The sequence below is a fragment of the Anolis sagrei genome, chromosome 1, assembly GCF_037176765.1.
Source record: "Anolis sagrei isolate rAnoSag1 chromosome 1, rAnoSag1.mat, whole genome shotgun sequence".
NCBI lineage: Eukaryota > Metazoa > Chordata > Lepidosauria > Squamata > Dactyloidae > Anolis > Anolis sagrei.
Genome location: NC_090021.1, coordinates 159,909,260 through 159,933,205, shown reverse-complemented (window position 1 = coordinate 159,933,205; position 23,946 = coordinate 159,909,260). Strand labels below are relative to the sequence as shown.

The window sequence follows — 23,946 nt, the reverse complement described above, 5'->3', positions numbered from 1 at the left end:
TGGTTAAAGGAAACCCTCAAATTGCAAGCCTGCTCTTTCAATGTGAATTCATCTCCACACAGAGAATAAATTGCAGTTTCCCAGATCTCATTTTTTAAGTTAGTTCATCAGTCACAATCTGACCTATTAGCAAACTACACAATGTTAAGAATATGTATGTAGCTTCACCTGATTGGGAGGACAACGGAGTTTGCTATCAATCAACACTTTTTTCTCCAAACCCTTTAATTACCTCTTTTTACATGTTCACAGATAGTTGCACTTCATGTTTCCAGTGGAGAGAGGAAAAGAAAAAAAAACATACAGAACCCTTCAACTAAAGTGCCACTGGGTCAAAGCTGAAATGCTACTCTCTAGGATAGGAAAGGAACTGCCATGATGTTTCGATGCTCGATCACAGGGCCTCTCAGTATATCAAGTCTATTGGTACTGAATGCTGCTGTGATCAACAAGACACATCTTTGCCACCAACACCCCCTTAAAAAAACCATAGTTGAATCACTGTATCCAGAAGTGCGCAACTCTAGAAAATCTGGTTGCCAATTACATGCCTCTAGAATCCTCTGTGGATCTTATCAAACACACATGCACCCTACCTATCTGATGAGGCTCTGGCAACAGTCATCCATGCCACGGTCACATCTAGGCTGGACTATTGCGACGCCCTGTATGTTGGCCTTCCGATGTCTACGACCCGAAAGCTCCGTATTGTTCAGAATGCAGCAGCCAGGCTACTCACAAGAACACCCATGAAATGCCATATAACACCAGTGCTGCAACATTTACATTGGCTTCCAACTGAGTACCGTGGTCTATATAAGATGCTAGTTCTGACCTTTAAAATTCTTTACGGCCAAGGTCCATTGTATCTTAGGGACCATCTCTCATTCTCCCATCATCGGAGGTCGCAACGACCATCCCAACATGACTTACTTTATATACCGGGTCCTAGAGAAGTGCACTTGGAAAGGACCAGATGCAGAGCTTTTTCTATTTCTGCCCCTGCCTTGTGGAATTCCTTGCCGCCCTATATGAGAGCCATGCGTGAGTTAGGGCCTTTTACCCTAGCACTTCAAGACCTGGCTTTTTACTAGAGCTTTTGATCTTTGTTAATTTTATCAATATCTGTATGTATGTATTTTTATCCTTTACAATTTTAGTTTGTAAATCGCCTAGAGCATCTTGGATGGAGGGCGATTAATAAGTAATTAAATCATGATGATGATGATGATGATGATATACATCCCAAAGTAACCAGAGGCATTTCTAGTTGTGAAATATGACAGAGTGGAGGAGAGAGTGTACAGTACAGGGCACCCTGCAACTTATTTTAAAATGCTCAACTCTGTAATAAATGAAGACTTTTACAAGGGTGTGATGATTGGGGCCCTTGTTAAAAGCCTGGATCTTGAAATCTACGTCCTTCTTAAAGGCCCAGATCTTGAAACCACCAGGGAGGGATGACCCTTTAGGCCAGTGATTCTCAACCTGGGGTCCCCAGATGTTTTTGGCCTCCAACTCCCAGAAATCCTAAAAGCTAGTAAACTGGCTGGGATTTCTGGGAGTTGTATGCCAAAAACATCTGGGGACCCCAGGTTGAGAACCACTGTTTTAGGCCAACCTGGGCAGCAAAACACTGCTTTATGGTTTGTTCATGATGGGCTCTGAATGGAACTGAGAGAAGAAGCGAGTGTATGTGTGTCTGTACATAAGTATCTTTTGTGCCCCCGCTTCATGCATGCTCACGAACCTCCTTGGCATTATGTTCAAAAGTATCAAATTAGGAATCTTATTTCATATGCCTATGCACCCACATACACACACAAATAAATGCACATACTTTTAAAAAAATGTTACTGTTTTGGGAAGCAATATTTTTACCACTTAAAAAAACAGCCAACCCTTTCAAGATGGTCAAGCAGAAGTAAGCCACACTCCCAAGCCCTTTCTCCCCCAAACAAATGCACAGGGACCTTCCTGCCTAGCTAACAATAGTGGAGAAGTAGAGCTCACAGATGACCTCTTGAGCTGTTTCCTAGATGGGGAGGGTGAAATCCACCCTGGAAAAACAGCAATTCAACTATTTTTGACTCTTATAAATTAACAGAACCCAGTAATTCAATACTGTCAAAAGAGAGGACAACATGTCAAATATACAAGTTATGAGTATATAAAAAAATGAGTCATTAAAATATCATGGATGCCTGCGACTTCTTGAAGCAGGGGATGGGTGGAAAGCAGAATGAAGAGATAAATCCAGAAACAAAATAGGCAGGTTGGAGGAACTGGACTTTATTATCCAAGAGAAACGTTCTTATCCAAGCACACAGTGTTATATGAGTAACAAATTTACTAAAAAAAATTACAAAGAGGTTCATTACATTTTACCTGAAAAATAATATGCAAAATCAGAAAAGAGCTATAAAAATAGATGAGATTATGCCCATGGATTTTGGGAGAACATAAATAATTTGGGGGGAGGGTGTTAAACATTTTCGCCTCTTTACTGATTAGCTGAATTCTATGTTAGTAGCACAATGGAGAGGAAAAAAACAACCTCACCTCTCAAAAACATATGGGAAGAAGCAGGAAGAAACACTGGGTAGGATACAGATTACATATGATCAGTATTACACTAATACTATCCTCCCACTGGAAAGCAATTTTTGCCATTTTCTCTTTTACCTGCAGATTAAAAGAACCTTTCGAAAATAATATGGGAGATTATGCTAAGACATCTCTTCCCCAACAAGTAAGTTAGAACAGCATTACTTCTGAGACAGCATTTTTGTAACTGCAGAAAGGAAAGTTTGTATTTGACTTATTAGATCTGATTTATTAAATCTAACAGATACACAAAGATCCATAAAGGTATGCATTCGTGAATTAGTAAAATTGAGGGGAAACATAGGCAGAAGAAATGACATCAATCACCTTTGTGAAGCAGAAGACAGATTATACAAAAGATTCAATTGCACAGAAACTAATAGATTGTGAAGATATAAGTAAAGCAATCTTATGGAGAATTCTACAGAAAATCTGAAAAGAAAATCAAAGCTTTTAAACTAAAATGTTCTAATTATTAAATTGTGGAGAACAAAAGGAAATAAGAACGGTGTGTAGAATATGATGGCTATTATCAAAATTAAAGAAAGAGACCCATTAACTAAGCAACACCATGAAAATGATGTTGCTTATATGTGGGATTTCTCAATTTAATAAACATTTAAAGATGTCTAAAGAGTTTTTAAAAACAGTGGAAGAAGCCCCAAGTATTCATAAAAGTGCTCATTTAAAAAAACAAGGCAGCAACAAAAGTAATGTTGGCTCTAACATTGAATTAAAAATTTAACATATCTAAAATGAAAGCAAAATTACTTTACCTAACATTACCAAAATCATCAAATAAATAAACAACTGTTGCTTCTGACATAAAAAACAAAAGGAGGAGTTATCTGGGCAAAAAATAGAGTAGTAGACTAGAAGAAAATCTAATAAAGATCTATTTCACTTCTTAATGCTGAAAACAAATTAAAAATATTGATGGTGACCAGACTTTACAAACCAAGCCTGTAACAAAAGTAGATAGTAGTTTCTACATTACATTCAGAAATGTTTAACTAAATCACCGATAGACCAAAACTTAACATTTCATCTGTTTTCATTGACACTGTCTATCATCTTGGAATAAAGGTGCAACTGGACTATACAGTGAAGCGCAAATCAGGGATGTTTCCTTTAACAATCACTAAAATTATCCAATATGTATTTTGATTTTTTCCCCACAACTGTGAGATCCAAAAAAAGGACATAATTGTGAGATTATTAGTGTAAGGTCTTTATGTATGCTGATCACATTATTCCACTGCAATCACTAGTTATTTGATATTTTGCAGAGTGTCAGCATTATCTCAGACTGTAAGTGGAGTATGGCTGTGTTCTTTATCAACATTTGAGAGTAAGTCCCATTGAGTGAGGTTATTTCAGCCTTCTACTATAAGGCTGCAATTCTATATATGTGTTCTAGGAATAAACCACACTGGAGTTAATTTTTGAATAGATATGCAGAGAACTGCCCTAATTCGCGGCTAACATTTTAGTAAAAGCGGAACCTATACGTAATGATATTTATAAGATACTAGCTGTACCCGCCATGCGTTGCTGTGGGCAACCTTCTATCCCTCTTTCTCTCCTTCTTTCTTTCTCTCCTTCCTTCCCTTCCTTCCCCTTTCCTTCCTTCTTTCCCTTTTTTTCTTTCCTTCTCTTCCTTCCTGCCTTCTCTACCTCTTTCCTTCCTTCCCCTCCCTTTTTCTTTCTCTCCTTTCTTCCTTCTCTACCTATTCTTGGACTGCAACTCCCAGCAGTCCTCCTGATTGATTGATCTATCTACCTACTATCTATCTCTATCTAATCTATATTTCTTATCTATCTGGAGGATTGCTGGGAGTTGCAGTTCAGGAATAGGAAATAGGAAATACATGCGGATTGGAATGCTCTCAAAGAAATCCAAGGAGAAGAAAGCTTGCAGCTTGGAAGCAGTGCATTTGGAGCATCCTCCTCCCCTAAAGGGCCTGGTCTAGGGGATGCTGGGAGCTGTCATTTTCACACATGTGCTGTATTGTCATTTAGCTTTTGGGGTTTTAAGTCCTTTCTGCTATATTTTGAGAGGGGTTTATGAGTAATGGCCACTTGTTGATCTGTTAGGAGTGTTGTGTCCAAATTGGTGTCAATTCGTCTAGTGGTTTTTGAGTTATGTTAATGCCACCACCGAACATTACATTTTTATTTATATAGATTATATAAATTATAGTAATTCTGACTTCTCATAACAGAACAGAACGCACAGAATGCTATTATGAAATCAACATACTTTTATGTATTTTATTTCGGTCTCTGGGTCTAACAATAATTTTAAAAATTACAATTATTTCTAATTGCAAATTAGAATTTAATTGCAAAAAAAGTATCTTTGGTTATTTTTTTAGTAACTACTAGACATTACGAAGAAAAATCAGTAAATAGGACCAATCAGTAGTCATTTTAACCAAGCAGCAATAGATTACTGGATGTAAAATTATACGTGAGCCTGTAATACTGCTTCCAGGCAAATGTAAAGATATGATAGAAGCTTAGAACCCTATATACTCCCAGTGGAGGCTGAGAACACAGGTTCATGCAAATATAGGTAAAAACCCAAAATATTAAACACTTCTGGTCCCAAGCATTTTGAATAAAAGATGTTCAACCTTGTATTATTTTACAGAATACTAAAATAATTATGAAAGTGTTAGACAAGACCGGCCACAAGTAGTTTTAATTCCTACTAGAGAAAAGTATTTTAATGTTTTTCATATTCTGAAGATCATGTAGCTTGTGGGTTCTCACCATCTTTAATCCTTTATTATCATATTTTTATATTTTTCCATTATCACCAAAAATAGTAGTATAAGTGACCAATACGGAAACATCGCCTTGTGTATTCTGGATGTACATATAATGCAAGCCTTTTAGAAATGAATCTGACAGAGATGATAAATGTTTGATCCCAGGATCATATCTGGGATCAAACATATCTGCATATATGCAGGAGATATGTGTATCATATCTCCTGCAGAATGTTCAGGTTTGTGGCTGTCAAACAATATTTCTCTATGAGAATGACACGTTTTGCATGTTTAGCATATGTGAGAGTCTAATTTACACTAGAACTGATTTACACAAGATTTCTAAACAGGTTAGCAATTCAGCAAGAATATGAGCGAAAATTCTATTTTCATTCCATGTCTTAAATGCATTTATATTTTAAGGTCATTTTCCTTTTATTCAATATGTCAGAGTAAAAAAGAATAAGTGCTTAATGATGGTACTGTTTAGAAGAATACACTGCATCAAGAAGGCACTCTTTCTACTATCTACACTTCAGTTAATGTCAAAACTTACTGAAACACTAAGAGACAATGAGATCATAGCTATTTATAGAAAAAAAGCTTCTGCAGTATCTGACTGCAGTGCCAAGATAAAAGAATGATATTTTTATTTAAGCTGTACCAGAACATACCTCTACATAGAACGGCAGGATTAATATGCAGTGAAGAGCACCACATAGTAATTTATCTACTCAGCTTCAAAGGCCTTTTTAGTAACAATTAGGAAATGGGGAAATCTACAAAGCTTGAGTAATCTATCAAACTGGAAGACAAAACCAAAGCAGAACGCTGAATAACAGTTGAAGTAGGATATTTTATTTTACTGGGCAAACTATACCCATAATGGAAAGAGGAAAGACCTTCACAGTAACATTCACTAATAACACATAATGCACTGCAGACATGAGCCAAATTTTTCTTTACCCAATCCAGCAATATTCATCATGCTTACAATGAGAAGTAATGCAAAGTTGCTTTCCATTCAGTAAAGCCGGGGTCCCCAGACTAAGGCCAGGAGGTAGGATGAGGCCCTCCAAGGTGATTTACCTGGTCCCTACCATAAACTTTAGACTTAGGGGCATCCTGAAATGACTTAAAGGTACACAACATCAACAATCCTAATTGACTTAACTATCTCATCAGCCAAAAGCAGGCCCCCACTTCTCACTGAAATACTGGTAAGTTTATGTTGTAGTACAGTGTGATAGTAACGTTACTACTACCGGTAGAAGGAAGAAGAGGGCTGCGCAGGTGTTGGAGGAGGAGCAGCAGCGAAAGCAGATTAGAGACATATTCATGGGTCCAACTGATTCTGAATCCTTTGAGGGTTTCTCAAACGTGAAATGGGAGGAGAGGAAAGCAGGGGAGTTAAGCGGGCTACTCGTGAACAAGAATCTGATGAGGAGCTCCAAAGGAAGCGTATCCGTGATATACTTAGCGCTCCAACAGAAGATGGTTTTATGGGTTTTGAAAGGAGTGATGGGACTGGGAGTGACATTGAGGAGGAGGGTGATTTGGACTGGACCCATGTACAGGAAATTAGGGACATCTGTACTCAGCCTACCTCCAGTGATGACTTTGAGGGGTTTGCAGAAGAGTGGCAATCGGAGAACACTTGGGAGGACCTAAGTCTTGACAGACGCTGGCAAAGGTGGAGAGATGGGAGGCAGTGCTCAGCTGCAGGGAATGGGGCAGTGAAAGTGATGGTGAAAGGGTGGGGAGCAGTTCATCCTCTGATGAGGAGCTTTAGGATATAAGTTGGTTTGGTTTCAATGGGTCTTTGCAGTAGGCAAAGTGTTTTTTTGGGAGTGTATCTTTGTTTCTGCCATTACTCTCAAGCTTGGGTCCTTGGACTACAGATCTTTGTGTTTCCGTGACTTCTGGCTGATAATTCGTAAGTGCTGACTACAACTCTCCTTTTTTGACTCTGGGCCGTGTTTTGAAAACGACTACGTTTTTTGGACTGCTTCTTCTTACTTCGGACATGCCTGGATTATGGACTACTTTTGGACTCTGATTTTGCTTGCTCCCACATTGTTTTTTGGTGCCTTTTGGGCATTTTGAATTACAAGCAGATTGCTGTATATTTTTATTATCCCAGATTATACTCCGGGACAATCCGGATTATATTTAAGTTGAGTTTCTTACGTAGCAGTTGCTATAGACTTTTAGTTTGTGCTAGAGACACTGAAGCAAGTGTCTCTAAAGCCTTTTTGTGTTCAATAAACCTGTGTTTGGACCTTTTATATTGTGTTTGGTGTTCTTAAGGTTTCTGAGTCTTGACAATTTATGTTGGTCAAAATTGTTCTTAATTTAAATATTGTATTATTCTTTCTTCTTTTTTGCATTACAAATAAGATATGTGCAATGTGCATAGGAATTTGTTCATTTTTTTTCCAACTATAGTTCAGTCGAACTGTGTGAGGGACCGTGAACTGGTCATCTGCTGAAAAAGTTTGAGGATCCCTGCAGTAAAATAACCTTATTTCTCTTCTGCAGCTATAATTAGAACAGACAACTTCTTGGTCACCTTAAGTCACACATGGTCCTGTTAGTACTTTGGTTTAAATGGAAAGAAATATTGTTTGTAGTTTAAACTCTGTGTGCAGTGTAGAAATGCAATGGTGTGTAAGGATTAAATGCAGAGAGCTGTGATTAATGCCTAAAATGTAACTTTGGAGAGTTCCTGTTGCGTCATGCATTCCAGAGATGAGTTAAGCACATGTTCTCTTCCAATGCTAAGAGGAAAGATGTGTCTTTTGCTACTCATGTCTATTGATTTGGAACATAAGGGCTCCTCTCTGCATTAGGTTAAAATAACAGTTCTCTGTTAAAAGCAGCTGCTATTATATGTATTACAACGTATACATAATTTTGGCTATAACCAACACTTAAAAGACAATTCGCTTTAATTCTACAGTGTTCTATCCAAATGTTCAAAAGTCTTTGATCCATGAATCTGGAAGAAAACTTCAGGGAACAGCCACACTGCATAATTGAAGTAGTTTGACTCCACTTTACCTGCCATGGTGAAATGCTATCTAATTCTGGGATTTTGCAGTTTGGGGAGATATTTATCCTTCTCTGTCAAACAACTCTGGTTCTTACATCTGGATCAAACATTATTCCCTGGATGTCCACAGTGGCATCACTGGTTATGAAATAGCTTACTGAAAGCATATTTGAAAAAGGAGGTTATGCAACTCTCCACTTACAAAAAGGTCAGAAATTACAACTAGCACAAAATTTGATGAACATAACAAGTTGTGAATTTCACAAACCCTTTTTTAATTATCTCACAATTTTTCTAGCTTCAATTCCAATTATTGCCTTAAAGCCTTTGTGATAAAAGCCATGTTATTCTACTGGACGTGTTATAACTCCTTTTAACTGGTCTGGGTTCTCTCCCTTTGCTTCAGAGCTGCTGTGTTTTTTTATTTGTATTTTCCCCCATATTCTAAACGTATTGCAGTGTTAGAATACTTCGGATTTCTTTTAAAACATCATTTGTGACAATGTATTTTTAAAGAAGGATACAAATATTTAAAAATATTAATAAGAACAGAAATGTTTAAAATATATTAATCAATAATGTGAAGGGAAAGACACTCTGCTTTATCTTATCTACAGCATTTGATTAAAAGTTTATTATATTGTATTATTTTAATCACAGTAATCAAATAAAACAGAATGCATTTCCCTTATCACATTACTGGGAAACAAAACTATACAATTCACAAAAATAATGATACTACTGGGAAATATGCAGAACACTCTTCCCCTTAATATTACATGAGTAACTGCATATTGCCTTTACCATATTTATAGAATTAAGAAGCAAAGCAATCCCATCGCTCGCTCTATTCAATACCTTTCCATTTAAGTATCCAAGCCTGTCTCTCTCACATACATGCACACAGATTCTATAATTTTCTGCTGTATAATCCGTTCCTTGATTTTCTTCTTGCTTGGGTTCAAGGAGATCTTATCTTCAGGTGTTTTTTTTTTGTTTTTTTTTTTACAACTCCTCTCCTCCTTCCCTCTCTGTTCTTCCACAGGCAATACAAATAAGCAAGATATAGGCTGCCCTTGAATGCACATTGAGCAAAATTTGCTCCACAAAATTTGTATTACCGATCAAGACTCAGCATAAAGTCCTTCAGGTTTTACAAACAAAAACGATTTCCAATGTTCCCTTAGCTCTGTTCATTCCTGCAGTCTTAATGTAACAATTTATCAAAGGATATAAGGTGAAATACAGCAAGTTTTGACTCAGCAGGCTACCAAGAAGGAGCGGTGGAAGGAGCTGCACAAGTTAAAAGTGCAAATAGCTGGGGACCACAGGAGGATGTCCTGCCTGCATGGAAGAGTGTTTTTCCGTACTTACAGAAGTATTCCATAAGCACTTTTTTATCTCAATGGAAGGTTAAAGAAAGATTTATGCTTATTCCAGAGGGTAAAAAAAGAACTCAGCTTACTCATTTGTTTTTATAAATGACAATGAGCAAATGAATCAAGATATCTCAGCTCATAACAGATCTACATTCTACAGGGTGCGGCAGCATAGCTTCCTTTTTTTAAATGTGCGCCATTCAGTTGGTTGAAAACGTAGCGGAGCGCTAGTGGTCTCATTGGAGAGGCGGGAGTATAAAGTTTTGTCCTGACACAGTTCAGTCACCATCATGCGTTGGAACAGTGAGGAGCGTGCTTTTGCCGTTGAGGCCGACTTTTCGAGCGGATTTGGAGTGGCCGACCCGCTCTCCAGATTTGGCCCCTTGTGATTTTTTTCTATGGTTTTTTTTTTAAATCTCATGTTTATGTGAACCGTCCAAGGACCCTACAAGATTTGAAGACCAACATCCAGGAAGAAATTGCCAACATAACGCCTGCTGTGTTGGCAAGAGTCATGACAAATGCCAGAAATCGATTTACTCAATGTATGGAGAATGGGGGACGTCACCTACCTAATTTGATCTTCAAAACTACGTAAAACAAAACTTTAAGTATGCGCCTACATTATGACCAAAAAAAATCTGATTCATACAATGGGTTTTATTAAGTTTTGAAAAAGGGAAGTTATGCTGCCTCACCCTGTATGAGGATATCTACACAACACTGTCACAGGTATAAGAATCCTCAAATTTGTAATTATAGTCAGACCTCACTAAACCAATTCCAGGATTCTAAAAGACGTAGACATTGTTGTTAAAGTGGCATTGAAATACCCCAAAAACACTCTTAGGATGTAATCTGAGCCTTAATAAAACTTTCAATTCTGCAATTCAACTCTTCACTTTTCCACAATTGTGTATATTGGGCACTGATTAGTGGGTAGCACCTCTTGCCTCTTTATCAGCCCATATTCAAAAGCTCTAAACTAAGCTCTTCACATTATAGGAGGGGTATTTTTTAAGTAAGGTCTGTTTTGTTGTAGACACTAGTAGTTCGTGCGCATACCGCAACGAGCGCGTGCATCGTGTACCGGCATGCCTCGGGAACAACTGTGCTCAATTTCCGCTCTATAGCTAACCTGTATGGTTCTGTTCTGTGCTTTAAAAATGTTTAAGACTATCAACTCACCCGCCGCATGTGATGTTCGCTCAGTGATACTGTTTTTGTCAGCAAGGAACCAGCCTGCTGCAGAAATTCATTGACAGATTTGTGAAGTGTACGGTGATACTGTTATGAGTGAAAGCAAAGTGCGCAAGTGGGTACGACAATTCAAAGATGGCCGTGACAACGTCCATGATGAGGACCGCTCCGGTCATCCTTCTTTGATTACAGACTATTTGGTTATCAGAGCAGGTGGCAAGCTTTTATGAAGAGGGTATTTTAAAATTGGTTCAGAGATATGATAAGTGTTTGAACAAACTTGGCAACTAGGTCGAAAAATAAAGTGAAGTATGTACTTTCTGAAAATAAATTTACTTTTTTGAAATAAACTTTCGTTGTGTACTTATGTTCCAACGGACCTTACTTAAAAAATACCCCTCGTAGACTAAGGCATTCATCATAATAGAGAAAAAAATCCACTTAAAATCCAGTGTCTGCCTCCTGTAGAATTCTAGGGTTTGTAGTTTAGTGAGGCTGTTAAATGCTCCTCCCTAAACCACACAACCCAGAATTCTGCAGGAGTCAGAAACTGAAATTTAAGTGGATTTTTTTTCTTTAGTGTGATGAGGTCCTAAGGGTGCATCTATACTGAAGAATTAATGTAGTTTGACACTGGCTCAATGCTACAGAATCCTAGGAGTTGCAGTTTGGTGAGGCACGAGCACTATTTGGCAGTTAAGCTAAAGGCGTAAAACTGCAGCACCCATGATTCCATAGCATTCAGTCATGGTAGTTCAAGTGGGTTCAAACTGCTTTAATTCTACAGAGTAAAGGCATCTTAAGACCTACAGCAGGCACAATGAAAGGTAAATGGTCATAACTAACATCAATACACAAATCAATAAATTAATCTGATTCAATACTTTAATTGAGACTAGTAACTGTATTCAGGTCAAACACACAGAGTGTTTTAGCAAGTATTTCCTATCACTGACTGGATATTTCTATGCAATGAATCTATATATTAGAAGAGAATGGAAAAATAAAAATATCATGAGTGCTGGGCAAACTGAGTTCTGGCTGTGTGGTTCTGCTCTGAACCAGTCATTGGTGGTTCTTCACACATAGAAAATTACTGTATATTTTCTCTTTATAGATCTTAAGTCTGGCTTCAACTGAATCTCATGGGTGTCTTTGGGGAAAATCAAAAACAGCATCAATCAACCTCTATCTAAACTTGCTAGCTTCAGTATATCATTTCCCTAAATGATTCTCATTTTACTTTATACTGATAATGTATGGTATGTTGCAGATCCAGGCTGGATTCAGAAGATTTTATAAATATATTCTTAACATTATTTTAAAGTTGAATAGGCACACTGAGTCTCCATGACGCACTCTTCATCCTGCTGCGGTTTGGAGGAGGATGCACCATGGATGATGGGACTTGCAATACATGAATTCCCTTCCTGAGACCATTACAACTGCCAACAATTATGGATCAGGATCACAATTCACACAGAGAGCCCGCATGACCCACTCTACATCCTGATGCAGTTTGGAAAAATTTGGAGATGGATGATGGCACTTGCAGTAAGTTCACCCACTTCCTGAGACCACTGAGACCCTCACCAATGACTGATCAAGACCAAACTTGGCACACAGAGCCCCCATGACCCATTCTACTTCCTACTGCACTTTCGAGGAGGTCAGACCATGGATGATGGGACTTCAAGTACCTCCACTCCCTTCCCAAGACTGCTGCAACCCTCATCTAATGACCAATCAAGACCAAACTTTGCACACAGAGCCCCCATGACCCACCCTACATCCCGGTGCTGTTTGAAGGAGGACGGACGATGGATGATGGGACTTGCAGTACCTTCACTCACTTCCTGAAACCACAGCGACACTCATCCAAATACCAATAAAGACCAAACTTGGCACAGAGAGCCCCCGTGGACAACTCAACATTCTGGTGAGGTTTGGGAGAGTACAGACTATGGATGATGGGACTTCAAGTACCTACACTCACTTCCCAAGACTTCTGCAACACTCATCTAATAACCAATCAAGACCAAACTTAGCACACAGAGCCCCCATGACCCTCTCTCCATTCTGGAGCAGTTTGGAAGAGGATGGACCACAGATGATGGGACTCACAGTACCTTCACTAATTTCCTGAGACCACTGCGAGCCATATAAATAACTGATAAAGACCAACCTTGATACATAATTCCTTTCTCAAATAACCCGGGCAGCACCGGGTCCCCAAGCTAGTATAGATATAAAACCGATATTGTACTATGCTAATAATAGAATATATTGTATGAAAATATATCTTGTAAGCCGCTCTGAGTACCCTTCGGGGTGAGAAGGACGGCATATAAATGCCGTAAATAAATAAATAAACTTTCTACAACTGACTGTGAAAGCCCGCCAGAGTAAAAAAAAAACAAAAAACAACGTATCTGCCTACTAGAGAAAAGCCACAGAGAAATAACCAGCCTAATCCCCTCAGCTGAGAGTTTTTCTCTATCAAAAAAGCAACAAGACAACATGTTGTTAATAAATGAAAGCAAGAGCTATTTGGACATTGAAAGACCCTAACTGTCAGTGAGGAAAAGAAACCAAAACAAAAATGCAACAGTCAACATTCATATGGAATGATTATAATAATGTACATTTGTTATTATTTTGATTGCCTTTTACAAATCCTTTCCTATTGCCATTTTGATCTCATTTTTTCTCTTTAGCAGTTCCCATAAATTCTTTCAAGTATTTATATGATTTATTAGGAAGTTTTTTTAACTGTCTTGATATTATACAATGAAGAATTACAGTATCTAGAATATTTGAAGGAAGAAATTGAATATGTGATACCATTGAAATATTTCTAAAGCAGAATGATACAAACTTCCTATCACTTTAGTACACAGGTAGGGAAACTCTGCCTCTCCAGATGAGCTTGTCCTACGACTCCAAAACATCCAACAAGCCAAAGGTTCCCCAATGCTCTTCTTGATGCAAATGCTAGAAGTCATTCTCACACATGAAATGATAGCAGACAACTAAACACACTTTGTCTCATACCTGAATTTGGCATATGATTTACTCTGGTCGGATTTAGCAGTTCTACTGGCTGGTCCCTGCCAGAAAGTCCATCTGGAAAAGAAAAAACAACAACAAAAAAGAAACCCAATGTCAATAGATCCATCACATTAAAGCTCATCAGAGGTTCTGATGAACCAGACAGCTGAAAAGCAAATAAAAAGTCAATTAAACCGTGTTATTCAGCAGAAGATTAACATTCACCTGTAAGTATACTTTTATACTTTATTTATATCTGAAATCAGGTAAATTGTGATAATTCCATTGCTTTTGTATGGCATATTTTGACATGGCTTAGGTCTTACACAAAACATTGTTAATGGGGATTTATATAACCTATGTGAGATTAAAAAAGGAGCAAGACAAGGATATCCACTATCACCACTGTTAGACATCTCAGCACTTAAAATCTTTATATAAAGGAAAGGATAAGAAAGAATAATATAAATTAAGCACATTTCTTGAAGTTCGGTGTTTAACTTGTCCTAAAGATGAGCTAGCAAGGACATATGGAAGAATATTTCAGTATATGATAACAGAATTATATTGTTCAGAAACTGAAGAATGACTTACTCCCTATTAAAGAAGATTGGTGACTAAAATTGAATTATTTCATGCAAATGGAATTGCCTAGTTTGATGGAATTGTCTAGTAAAATCATTAGTAGTGATTTTAAATGATTGGAATCTCCTCAGTGGGTTTGGCAATTACTATGAGCTAAATGCATAGTCAATGTATAGTTTTAAGACTCTCTTTTTGTTTGCTTGTTTGGGTTGGTTTATAGGTTATTTGGTAAGTTTCTTTTTCTTTCTTATATCTACTTGATAGTTTTAATTATATGCTATATTGAATTTTGTTATATGTAGATTTTAATGAACTAAATGATGCTATAAATGACATATGTTTTGATAACTTGAGTTTTAATCATGAAAACTGCTTAGACTATTAGAAAAAAAATACTTTTCCACAGTATAATCAACCTGACCCAGAGTAATTAGTAAAAAAGAAAATCTTCAGAAACAAGATAAACCAGCAAGTAAAAGTAAGAATAGGCATAGATTACCTCAGGCAAGAAGAATACAAGACTGTACTGATAATTATGCTGTGCATAGAATCAATTATTACTGTTATATATTTGTATCCTGCTTTTATCTCTGTAGTTGAGATGTTAAGTGACTAACAACAATAAAAAATACAATTTAAATTTTTCAGCATATAAATATTGAAATAGGATTAAACATGCAAATTGTTTAATATCACTTAAAACATAAAACACAGTTAAAATAATTAAAATAGTATACAGCGCTCAGATCCTTGAATTCACCCACTGAGTCACCCAGTAAACCAAATGTTAAAGGACTACGTGAATGACTGAGAAGCAATTTGGCTGCACAGCCTGCAAGACAACACAAGATAACCTAGAGAATGCCATCCTGTACATCTAGAACAGGGGTCCCCAAACTAAGGCCTGTGGTTGGAAGTGCCCCTCCAAGATCATCTACCCGGCTCCCACCCTAAACTTTAGACTTAGAATTACCTTCGGTCTGAAACGACTTGAAGGCACATAACAACAATCTTAATAAACCTGACTGTTTCATCAGCCAAACGCAGGTCCACATTTCCCACTGAAATACTGCTGGTTTATGTTGGTTAAAATTGTTCATCCTTTTAAATGCTATATTGTTCTTTCAAGGGTTTTTTTTTTGCACTACAAATAAGATATGTGCAATGTGCATAGGAATTTGTTCATGTATTTTTCAAACTGTAGTTCGGACCCCCAACAGTCTAAGGGGCTATAAACCGACCTTCTGTTAAAAAATGTTGAGGACCTGTGATCTAGAACAATTCCACCACAGAACAACAAAACACAAGGAAAGTCAATATTATATTCTAAAGATACATCTAGACGAGACTATTATCTTTTCTTGGTAGTATTGCAAGCAGTGACATCTTATGAACCAAAACAGGAAGTCTTGATCCAATAATCCAATGAAAGTACTTGTACTACAAACTGCATGTCAATGCACACATCATTCATCAGTCTTGGTTGATAAGAAAATGACGTCCGTATTTTATTTGTAAGCAAAAATAAAAAGTAGGATTCTAGTTTTGTTTCACTTATGCAACATTACAAAAAGTTAAAAGTTATGTTATAGTACTAGAAAAAAGTACTCTACTATGGTATTTATCTTCTGTTTACTGAAAAGAATGTGCACCTCTGGCCAAAAATATGGCTCTCAACAGGCAAAACCAGAAACAAGTGATTGCATGTTGATGGAAGAGACATAACAAAAGACAAAATAGATAATTATTGTTGAACGAACTAGAATTCAAGAAAACAACATGTACTCTCAACCATGCAGAATTAAAAAAATCTCACAAAATGAATAACTTTGGGGTAATTTTTAAAATAGCCATGTTAATCTTCTTTTGAGTAAAAGTGGGAATTGGGAAGATAATCTTCTATAGCAGAAACTTGAGACACTTGATTTTAGCATGGACATGATTATCAAGCCAGGTGAACCCATGAAATAAGAATAAAGCCATGGTATTGACCACAATTACACAGTTGTAGGAACAGTACATATAACAACAGGATATAGGGGTTATGATTCTGGCCATATGTTTTCAAAGAGCTCTACTAAATGACAAATGTCTTTCGAGTGGATACATTGTTAGTATTATAAAAACAACATATCTGCAATATATACAACTAGCCCTCTGTATCTGTAGGTTCTGCATCTGTGGATCATCCTCAAACAATAAGGGGGGAAATTTTGCTGTGCAGTGAGCACTATGCTGGTGAGTAGGCATAACCTAATGTAACTTTTCACTATTTATAGATCCTCAGGTTCTCTACAGCTAGAGGATCTATTAGTTATTCACTATGTTATTATGCCATGGATTTTATTATCTGTGGCGGGACCCAGCATCAATCTTCCATGGATATAGTGGGCTGGTGGCTACAATCCAGGATATTTCTGACTCCACTGAAAATTTTAAGGTATTATAGAATGATAAAATGCCCCATTATCTATGACTGTTAAATAGTGAAATTAAGGTTGACTACTTGTGTATTGTATTTATTTCTGTTTTGTATTTCTCACGCAGTGGTGTTTGTCAGAAGAAAAAAACCCAAATGTGTCATTGTTGTAACAAGATGAACTTTTGCCTTTGCTGTATATTCAGGAGTACGTGTCTTGGTCATGCAGGAAGATATCACAAAATGACAAGTTACTCGCCTGTAACCATGTTTCTTTGAGTAAATCCACACAAGTGGAGTGTATCTGCATCAATGCAGGCTCCAACAGAAAACTTCCAAAGTTTAAATCCAAAGTTTTGCCGGTAACCCCGCCCACTCCCCTCCTCAGGGCATAAAAGGCGCCCTGGCCGCCAACTCCGCAGTTATTATTATTATTATTATTATTATTATTAAACTTTATTTGTACCCTGCTAACATCTCCAGAAGGACTCGGTGCGGCTTACAAAGGCCAAGGCCCTCAATAAAACAAATAAAATAAATACAACAATAAAACTCATAAAGCAAACCAATAAACATTAAAGCAATAACAGTAAAACATCAAAAACAATAGATCATGACACATTTAAAACTAGGGCCAGGCCAAATGTAATGAATAAATTCCCACACCGCAAAGGCTGTGAGAAAGGAGAAAGTTTGTTTGAGGGGAGGCAGGTGGGTTTGTGTGGATTCACAGAGTACCACTCGAAGAAACATGGTTACAGATGAGTAACCTGTCCTTTTTCTTTGTGGACTCTATGAATGCATACATGTGAAGACTAGCAAGTAGAGGTCCCGGATGGTGGGGCAAATGCAAACCGGCATCTTAATAGAGGACCAAAACATGATTTATTGTGACCAACATTTGCAAAATTAGTGCAAGGTACATGTCACTGAACAGGTATCATCTGAAAAAAGAGATCCAGGGGAAAACTGTTAGGATATGTGAGATACATGGGTAATACAAGGAGAGTCACCATGTTGGAACGCAGACACCTTAAAAAGCCAGACTCAGGAGTATGTCCAAAAGAATAGTTTATTGATACAAAACAAAAGAGACTCAGAGACACTTGCTTCAGTGCCTCTGGTCAAAAACTCAAAAGTAGCAGTAAAAATAGCTTGAAAAGCAATAATCCGGATTATCCAGGAAAAAGATCCGGATTAAACTCAAGTACTTGCAAAATCCTGCAAAATCACACAGCAAACAAAGGATGATCAAACAAAAGAGCCATGAAGAAAGAGCCATGGTCCAATGCAGTCCGAAGTCGAAGAAAGCTGAGTCCAAAGTTGCGAGGTTCCAAAGTCCAGGACCATTACTAAAGATCACCTTAAACTCCAACTTAAGAAGAAATCTCAAATAAGATTCAGGACTGTGACTCTTAACAAGCCCATTTTCTTTTCCTTTAGGAATTTAACTGATTTACCTGCTAAAGAGGCTAGTGAATTTTGAAAGTTAATAAAATGTATTTTCCACCTTTCGATTGGCAGAATAAAAGCAATTGTCGATGCTAATTTCAGATTTTGATGTATTTTGTTAATATCATAGAAAACAAAGCTTGCTTGAACATGAATCCAGGCAGATGAAGTACTTTAGTTTCCCATGGTCATGTTTAGTTATTTTTAAAAAAGAGATGGAAAGTAGCCTTTTGTGCAACATTGTCACTGAGAAATTCTGAACACTGTCCTTATGTTTTAGTTACCTACTGTCTTCATTTAAAAAACAGGTAAAAGCAGTAGTATTTTTTAGGCACAGGGATTGCATACCATATATATTCATTAAAAGGTCTCGACATTTTAGTCAAAAGATCAACCCAAAAAGTGTGGGCTGACTTATCTATGGGCCAGTATGACTGGTCAGTAACCTTCAACTTTCATGAGAAAGCATTGCACAAGTTGAGCCTTCCTTTTTTGGAAATCCAGAAGATTTCAAAATTCTTTTTTTTTGTTGTTGTTGTTGCTGATGCTGCCGCCACCATTTTCACCTTCGAGGAAAAAGGGCTAGTTACACAGCCAGTTCTTTATAACGCAGACATCAGAGGGGGACGATTTCCAAGGTTCCTGCTTCATTGCACACTGCCATGGCTAGGCAAACAGAGCAGTCTGAAGTTTTCAACATTTCCAAACCCATGGCAGCCAAATCTATTTGGACTTTTCTCTCTCCCAGCATCTGCTTTTTATAGAGGCTTATGGTATGTTAAACCATTGGATCCAGAATTCTCTTTCTCCGCTCCATCCCTTTTCATTGGCAAATTTCTGTTAGTTGGAGAGAGAGAGGACCTTTCGAGAAACCCTCAGTAGGTTCTGGGTGTATCACTATCTTTCTCACCTATCCCTCATTCATTATGCATGGCTATGGTTGGCCCCACTTAGCTTCCAAGTATGTGACAATTTATTTCCTACATCTCCTGCAAAATGTAACAAAAAGTACATTCTAAATCAAATAAATTTACTGCTTAGTTACTTTCCATGACTTAAGCCTCTTCCATCTACAGAAAGCAGAAAAAGAAATAAGTAAAAGAACCCAGACCAATCCAGTGTAGCAACAGCTGCAGGGTGTTTGTGCACCACAAAACTCTACCAGAATTGCCAGCTGTTCTTCTGACATCTGTCTACATGGGCACTGCTCATTTGGTGAGCATGCCCCTTTGTGGAATGTTCTGAGAAGACACTACTGATTTGCCTCTCCTTTTCCTTCCTTTTGAAAGAATGTAAATATCTAAGTGACATTAAATCTTTACAAATGCCATGGTGTGTGAAGCAAGGAGACAAGCATTTGTCTCACGGGGTTGTTGTTTTTGTTTTTTTTTACACTTTGTGAGAATGCATACCGAAAAATTAAAGGAAGCAAAGATGATCTTGGGATTTTAGTCATGGACAGAAGCCAGCAAAAGAGAACCCAAAAAGTGCTCTATAGCACTGATAAACCAGTAGTAGTCCTTCCCTGTGGTGTTGGAGAAAAGTTCTGAGAGTGCCTTGGACCGCCAGAAGATCCAACCAGTCCATACTTAATAAACCCCGACTTCTCATTGGAGGGAAGGATAGTAGAGGCAAAGATGAAGTACTTTTGCCACGTCATGAGAAGAAAGGAAAGCTTAGAGAAGACAATTATGCTGGGGAAAATGGAAGGAAAAAGGAAGAGGGGCCGACCAAGGGCAAGATTTGATGGATGGCATCCTTGAAGTGACTGGATTGACCTTGAAGGAGCTGGAGGTGGTGATGGCTGACAGGGAGCTCTGGCGTGGGCTGGTACTTGAGGTCACAAAAAGTCGGAAACGACTGAACGAATGAACAACAACAACAGTCCTTCTCACTTCTGCCTTTATGTCTGAAATGTCAACATTTTTTCTTCTTTCTCAACCATGCTATCAACTTCTGCATTGGTCAATAAATGAATAAGTAACTTTCACCAAATATACAGAGCAGGGACTGCACAAAAATGCATTTAATGTTACACTGAGCAGCTAAATAGCCCACTTCGGTCCACAGTTTGTTCATTATGATGTGAAAACCAGACATACAGTTAGCTCTCTGCCTTGTCTATACTGCCAAGCAAGTCACAGAACTTTCTTCTTGCCAGTTCACACATCCCATTAAACAACCCACAGAACCAAGGGCCCATGGTTTATTCACATATCTCGCTGTAAGTGAAAATAGTTGGGTAGTACACATCAACATGCTGGTCAGTCCTCCTCAAGCCAGAATAGTGAAATAAAATGTTTGCAGACCATTTCCATGTTTCATGCCATTCCAGTGTCGGTATATTGCATATAATGAACTGCATGAGATTAGTTAGTATTATTATTATTATTATTATTATTATTATTATTAACTTTATTTATACCCCGCAAAATCTCCCGAAGGACTCGATGCGGCTTACAAAGGCCAAGGCCGCCAACAACAACAACATACAAATATAACAGTAAAACTCATAAGCAAATAATAAAACATCAAGCAAAACAATAAAACACTAAAAACAATGACACCATGACACATTTAAAACCTAAAGGCCGGGCCAAATGTAATAGACAAAATGTAAAAGTGCTGAACTTGACAGGAGGAATGTAGAGGTTTTTTGGAGGTAGGCGCAATGTGCAGACTATCCTGGTCTCTAACAAAGTGCATCTGGGACATGATGCCAGGGGTTTCCTAATCTGGAAAGGCACATTGGAACAGCCAGGTCTTCAGGCTCTTCCTAAAGATTGCCAATGTCGGGGCTTGTCTGATGTCCTTGGGGAGAGAGTTCCAGAGTCGGGGGGCAACCACAGAGAAGGCCCTGTCCCTTGTCCCCACCAAACGCGCTTGCGACGCAGGTGGGATTGTGAGCAGGGCCTCTCCAGATGACCAAAGGGAACGCGTGGGTTCATATATGGAGATGCGGTCACGCAGGTAGGCAGGTCCCAAACCGTTTAGGGCTTTGTAGGTGAGCACCTGCACCTTGAATTGGGACTGGAAGATGAACAGCAGCCAATGGAGCTCCTTAAACAGTTATTTCTCTTCTCAAAGGGGAAAAAACTGAATTGCAATCTATAATGTGCAAGCTCCAGAGAGGTCTTCTATGAATAGATATTTACCTCTTAAGCAAAGCAAGATGCTGTTCTAGAGGTGCCTTGATTCACAACAGGGTTTGGGCATATGCTGGAAATATATAGAGGTATTTAGAAAAGCTCTATTTCTCAAATGGTGTGCTATTATTCTATTTCTAAATTCAAGCAATGGGTTTCTAACATTCTTAAGTCTACCATGAGTTTTTCAAACCAGATTCCCCACCATGACCACGTTACATAAACACAGAAATTATTTCAAGTTTAAATCAAATTTCTGCCGTAATTCTACTCCTTTTAACTGGGTCCTATCCATTTTCTCCTCTAAAAGGCTTTTTTTACATCAAATGCTATGAACTATGATTTCACATAATTTTGCATGGTCACTCTGCCTCTGCTCTAGGATTAGGAAGACTAGACAAGGTGCGAATATTATAGAAGCATGGGTTTCTATAGGTCTCTCTCTTTTCAACTCCCTTTGTGTGAAAAGCAAGCGAGCAGTATAAAGAAAGGTCTCAAATGCAAAAGGGAGAGTTCACATTTCTGTATTCTAAGCCATCTGAGCAATCAGTCAGCTAGATCAGAAAATTAAATACAACTGTATAAGGCTTCTGAAATGAGCAAGTGCGTTATATGAGTGTAACACAAAGCATACAATGCTGTGAATTTTCATAATTGTTTGCTTTTTCATTCTTTCCTTTAGTTGTCAATGAAAGTTGGGAATTAACCACAGACGAGGAACTGAAGGCAAAACCAAGGGGACAGAGTTTATAATTAGAGACCTCCTGCCAGTCTTAGAATTAGATTCTAAGCAAGAACAGCTACACTGCATTAGTCCTACTGTTATCCCTGCAATTAATCACATCAACTATGCATGCTGTAATTTCATCACATTCAGTTGGAGAAGGTAAAGTTTAATAATGGGGGCTTCCTAAATATACTTCAATTCATATAGAAAATGACTATGAATCTATGCTGTATTACTGAAAATAAGAAAAGATGCCATCACTGCCACTATTACTATTATTACTCCTGCTGCTGCTGTAACTAGTACTACAATGTGTACCCATGTTGTAATCAAGCAGAGCTCTCTGTATAGGTAAAAAAGCATAGGTAAAAAAGTTACTGATTTATCAGTAACAGGCAAGTACATAGCATCAGACAAGTATATACCATCTTTCCTACACTTAATGATTTTATGGCTTTTTGTTTTGTTAACTAGTATGAATTAAAAGTATAGCTGAAGCGTAACTTAAAGTTAAAGTAGAGATGTAGAAGCTTAAAAGTTAAATTACAGTTGTGGAAATGATAGTTCGAAGTTGGGGGTTTTTTTTCTACTATATTTTAAGTAGGAATTTTGTAATGTTTTACTTGTATGCCTTATTCCATTTTTATGTCATGTAAACTTTCCTCAATAAAAAGATTAAATTCAGTTACATTCCACAGAGTTAGAACCTGTGCACATATGTACACACATATTAATTCATACACAAATAGTATTTCACATGAAACATTCATCATATGTACACTGTACTCAGATTTTTGGTTTATACCTTGTTCGTAAATATATGCAAGGATTCAGTTGTGTTTCAGTATTAAAATTCCTCCTTTAATGAATAACAAAAATAAAGAATTTCAGGATCCTATTTAAGTTTTTTTTTTAAGGAATTATTCATAGAACTTTGTTGTTCATCCATTCATTCGTTTCCGACTCTTCATGGCCTCATGGACCAGCCCACGCCAGAGCTCCGTCAGCCGTCACCACCCCCAGCTCCTTCAAGGTTAATCCAGTCACTTCAAGGATACCATCCATTCATCCTGCCCTTGGTCTGCCCCTATTCCTTTTTCCTTCCATGTTCCCAAGCATCATTGTCTTCTCTAAGCTTTCCTTTCTTCTCATGATATGGCCAAAGTACTTCATCTTGGCCTCTACTATCCTTCCCTCCAATGAGCAGTCGAGTTTTATTTCCTGAAGTATGGACTGGTTGGATCTTCTGGCGGTCCAAGGCATTCTCGGAACTTTCCTCCAGCACCACAGTTCAAAAGTATCCATCTTCCTTTGCTCAGACTTCCCTATGGTCCAGTTTTCACATCCGTAGGTGACTATGGGGAATACCATTGCTTTAACTATGAAAGATTACTACCAATATTAGCATGTTCAATGGACAACCATACAATTACTTTGTCTGGGAATGTTATGTCATATGCTAATGACGAGGATTATTATTTTCCCAACGGAAGTAAATATGAAAATAAATTAAAACTAATTACAATTGCTTTGAGTCCCCCTAGGGGT

General features: G+C 37.8%; 1 protein-coding gene across 7 annotated transcripts in view; it reads right to left on the bottom strand.

Annotated features, from left to right (window-relative positions):
* Positions 1-23,946, bottom strand: part of HDAC4 (histone deacetylase 4) — a 147,975-nt gene that overhangs the window by 89,753 nt on the left and 34,276 nt on the right. For all 7 annotated transcript variants that reach the window (XM_067469765.1, XM_067469772.1, XM_060784058.2 and 4 more), the window contains exon 3: positions 14,073-14,144. In XM_067469765.1, the coding sequence (XP_067325866.1) occupies positions 14,073-14,144 (72 nt within the window). The remainder of the gene's footprint in view (positions 1-14,072; positions 14,145-23,946) is intronic.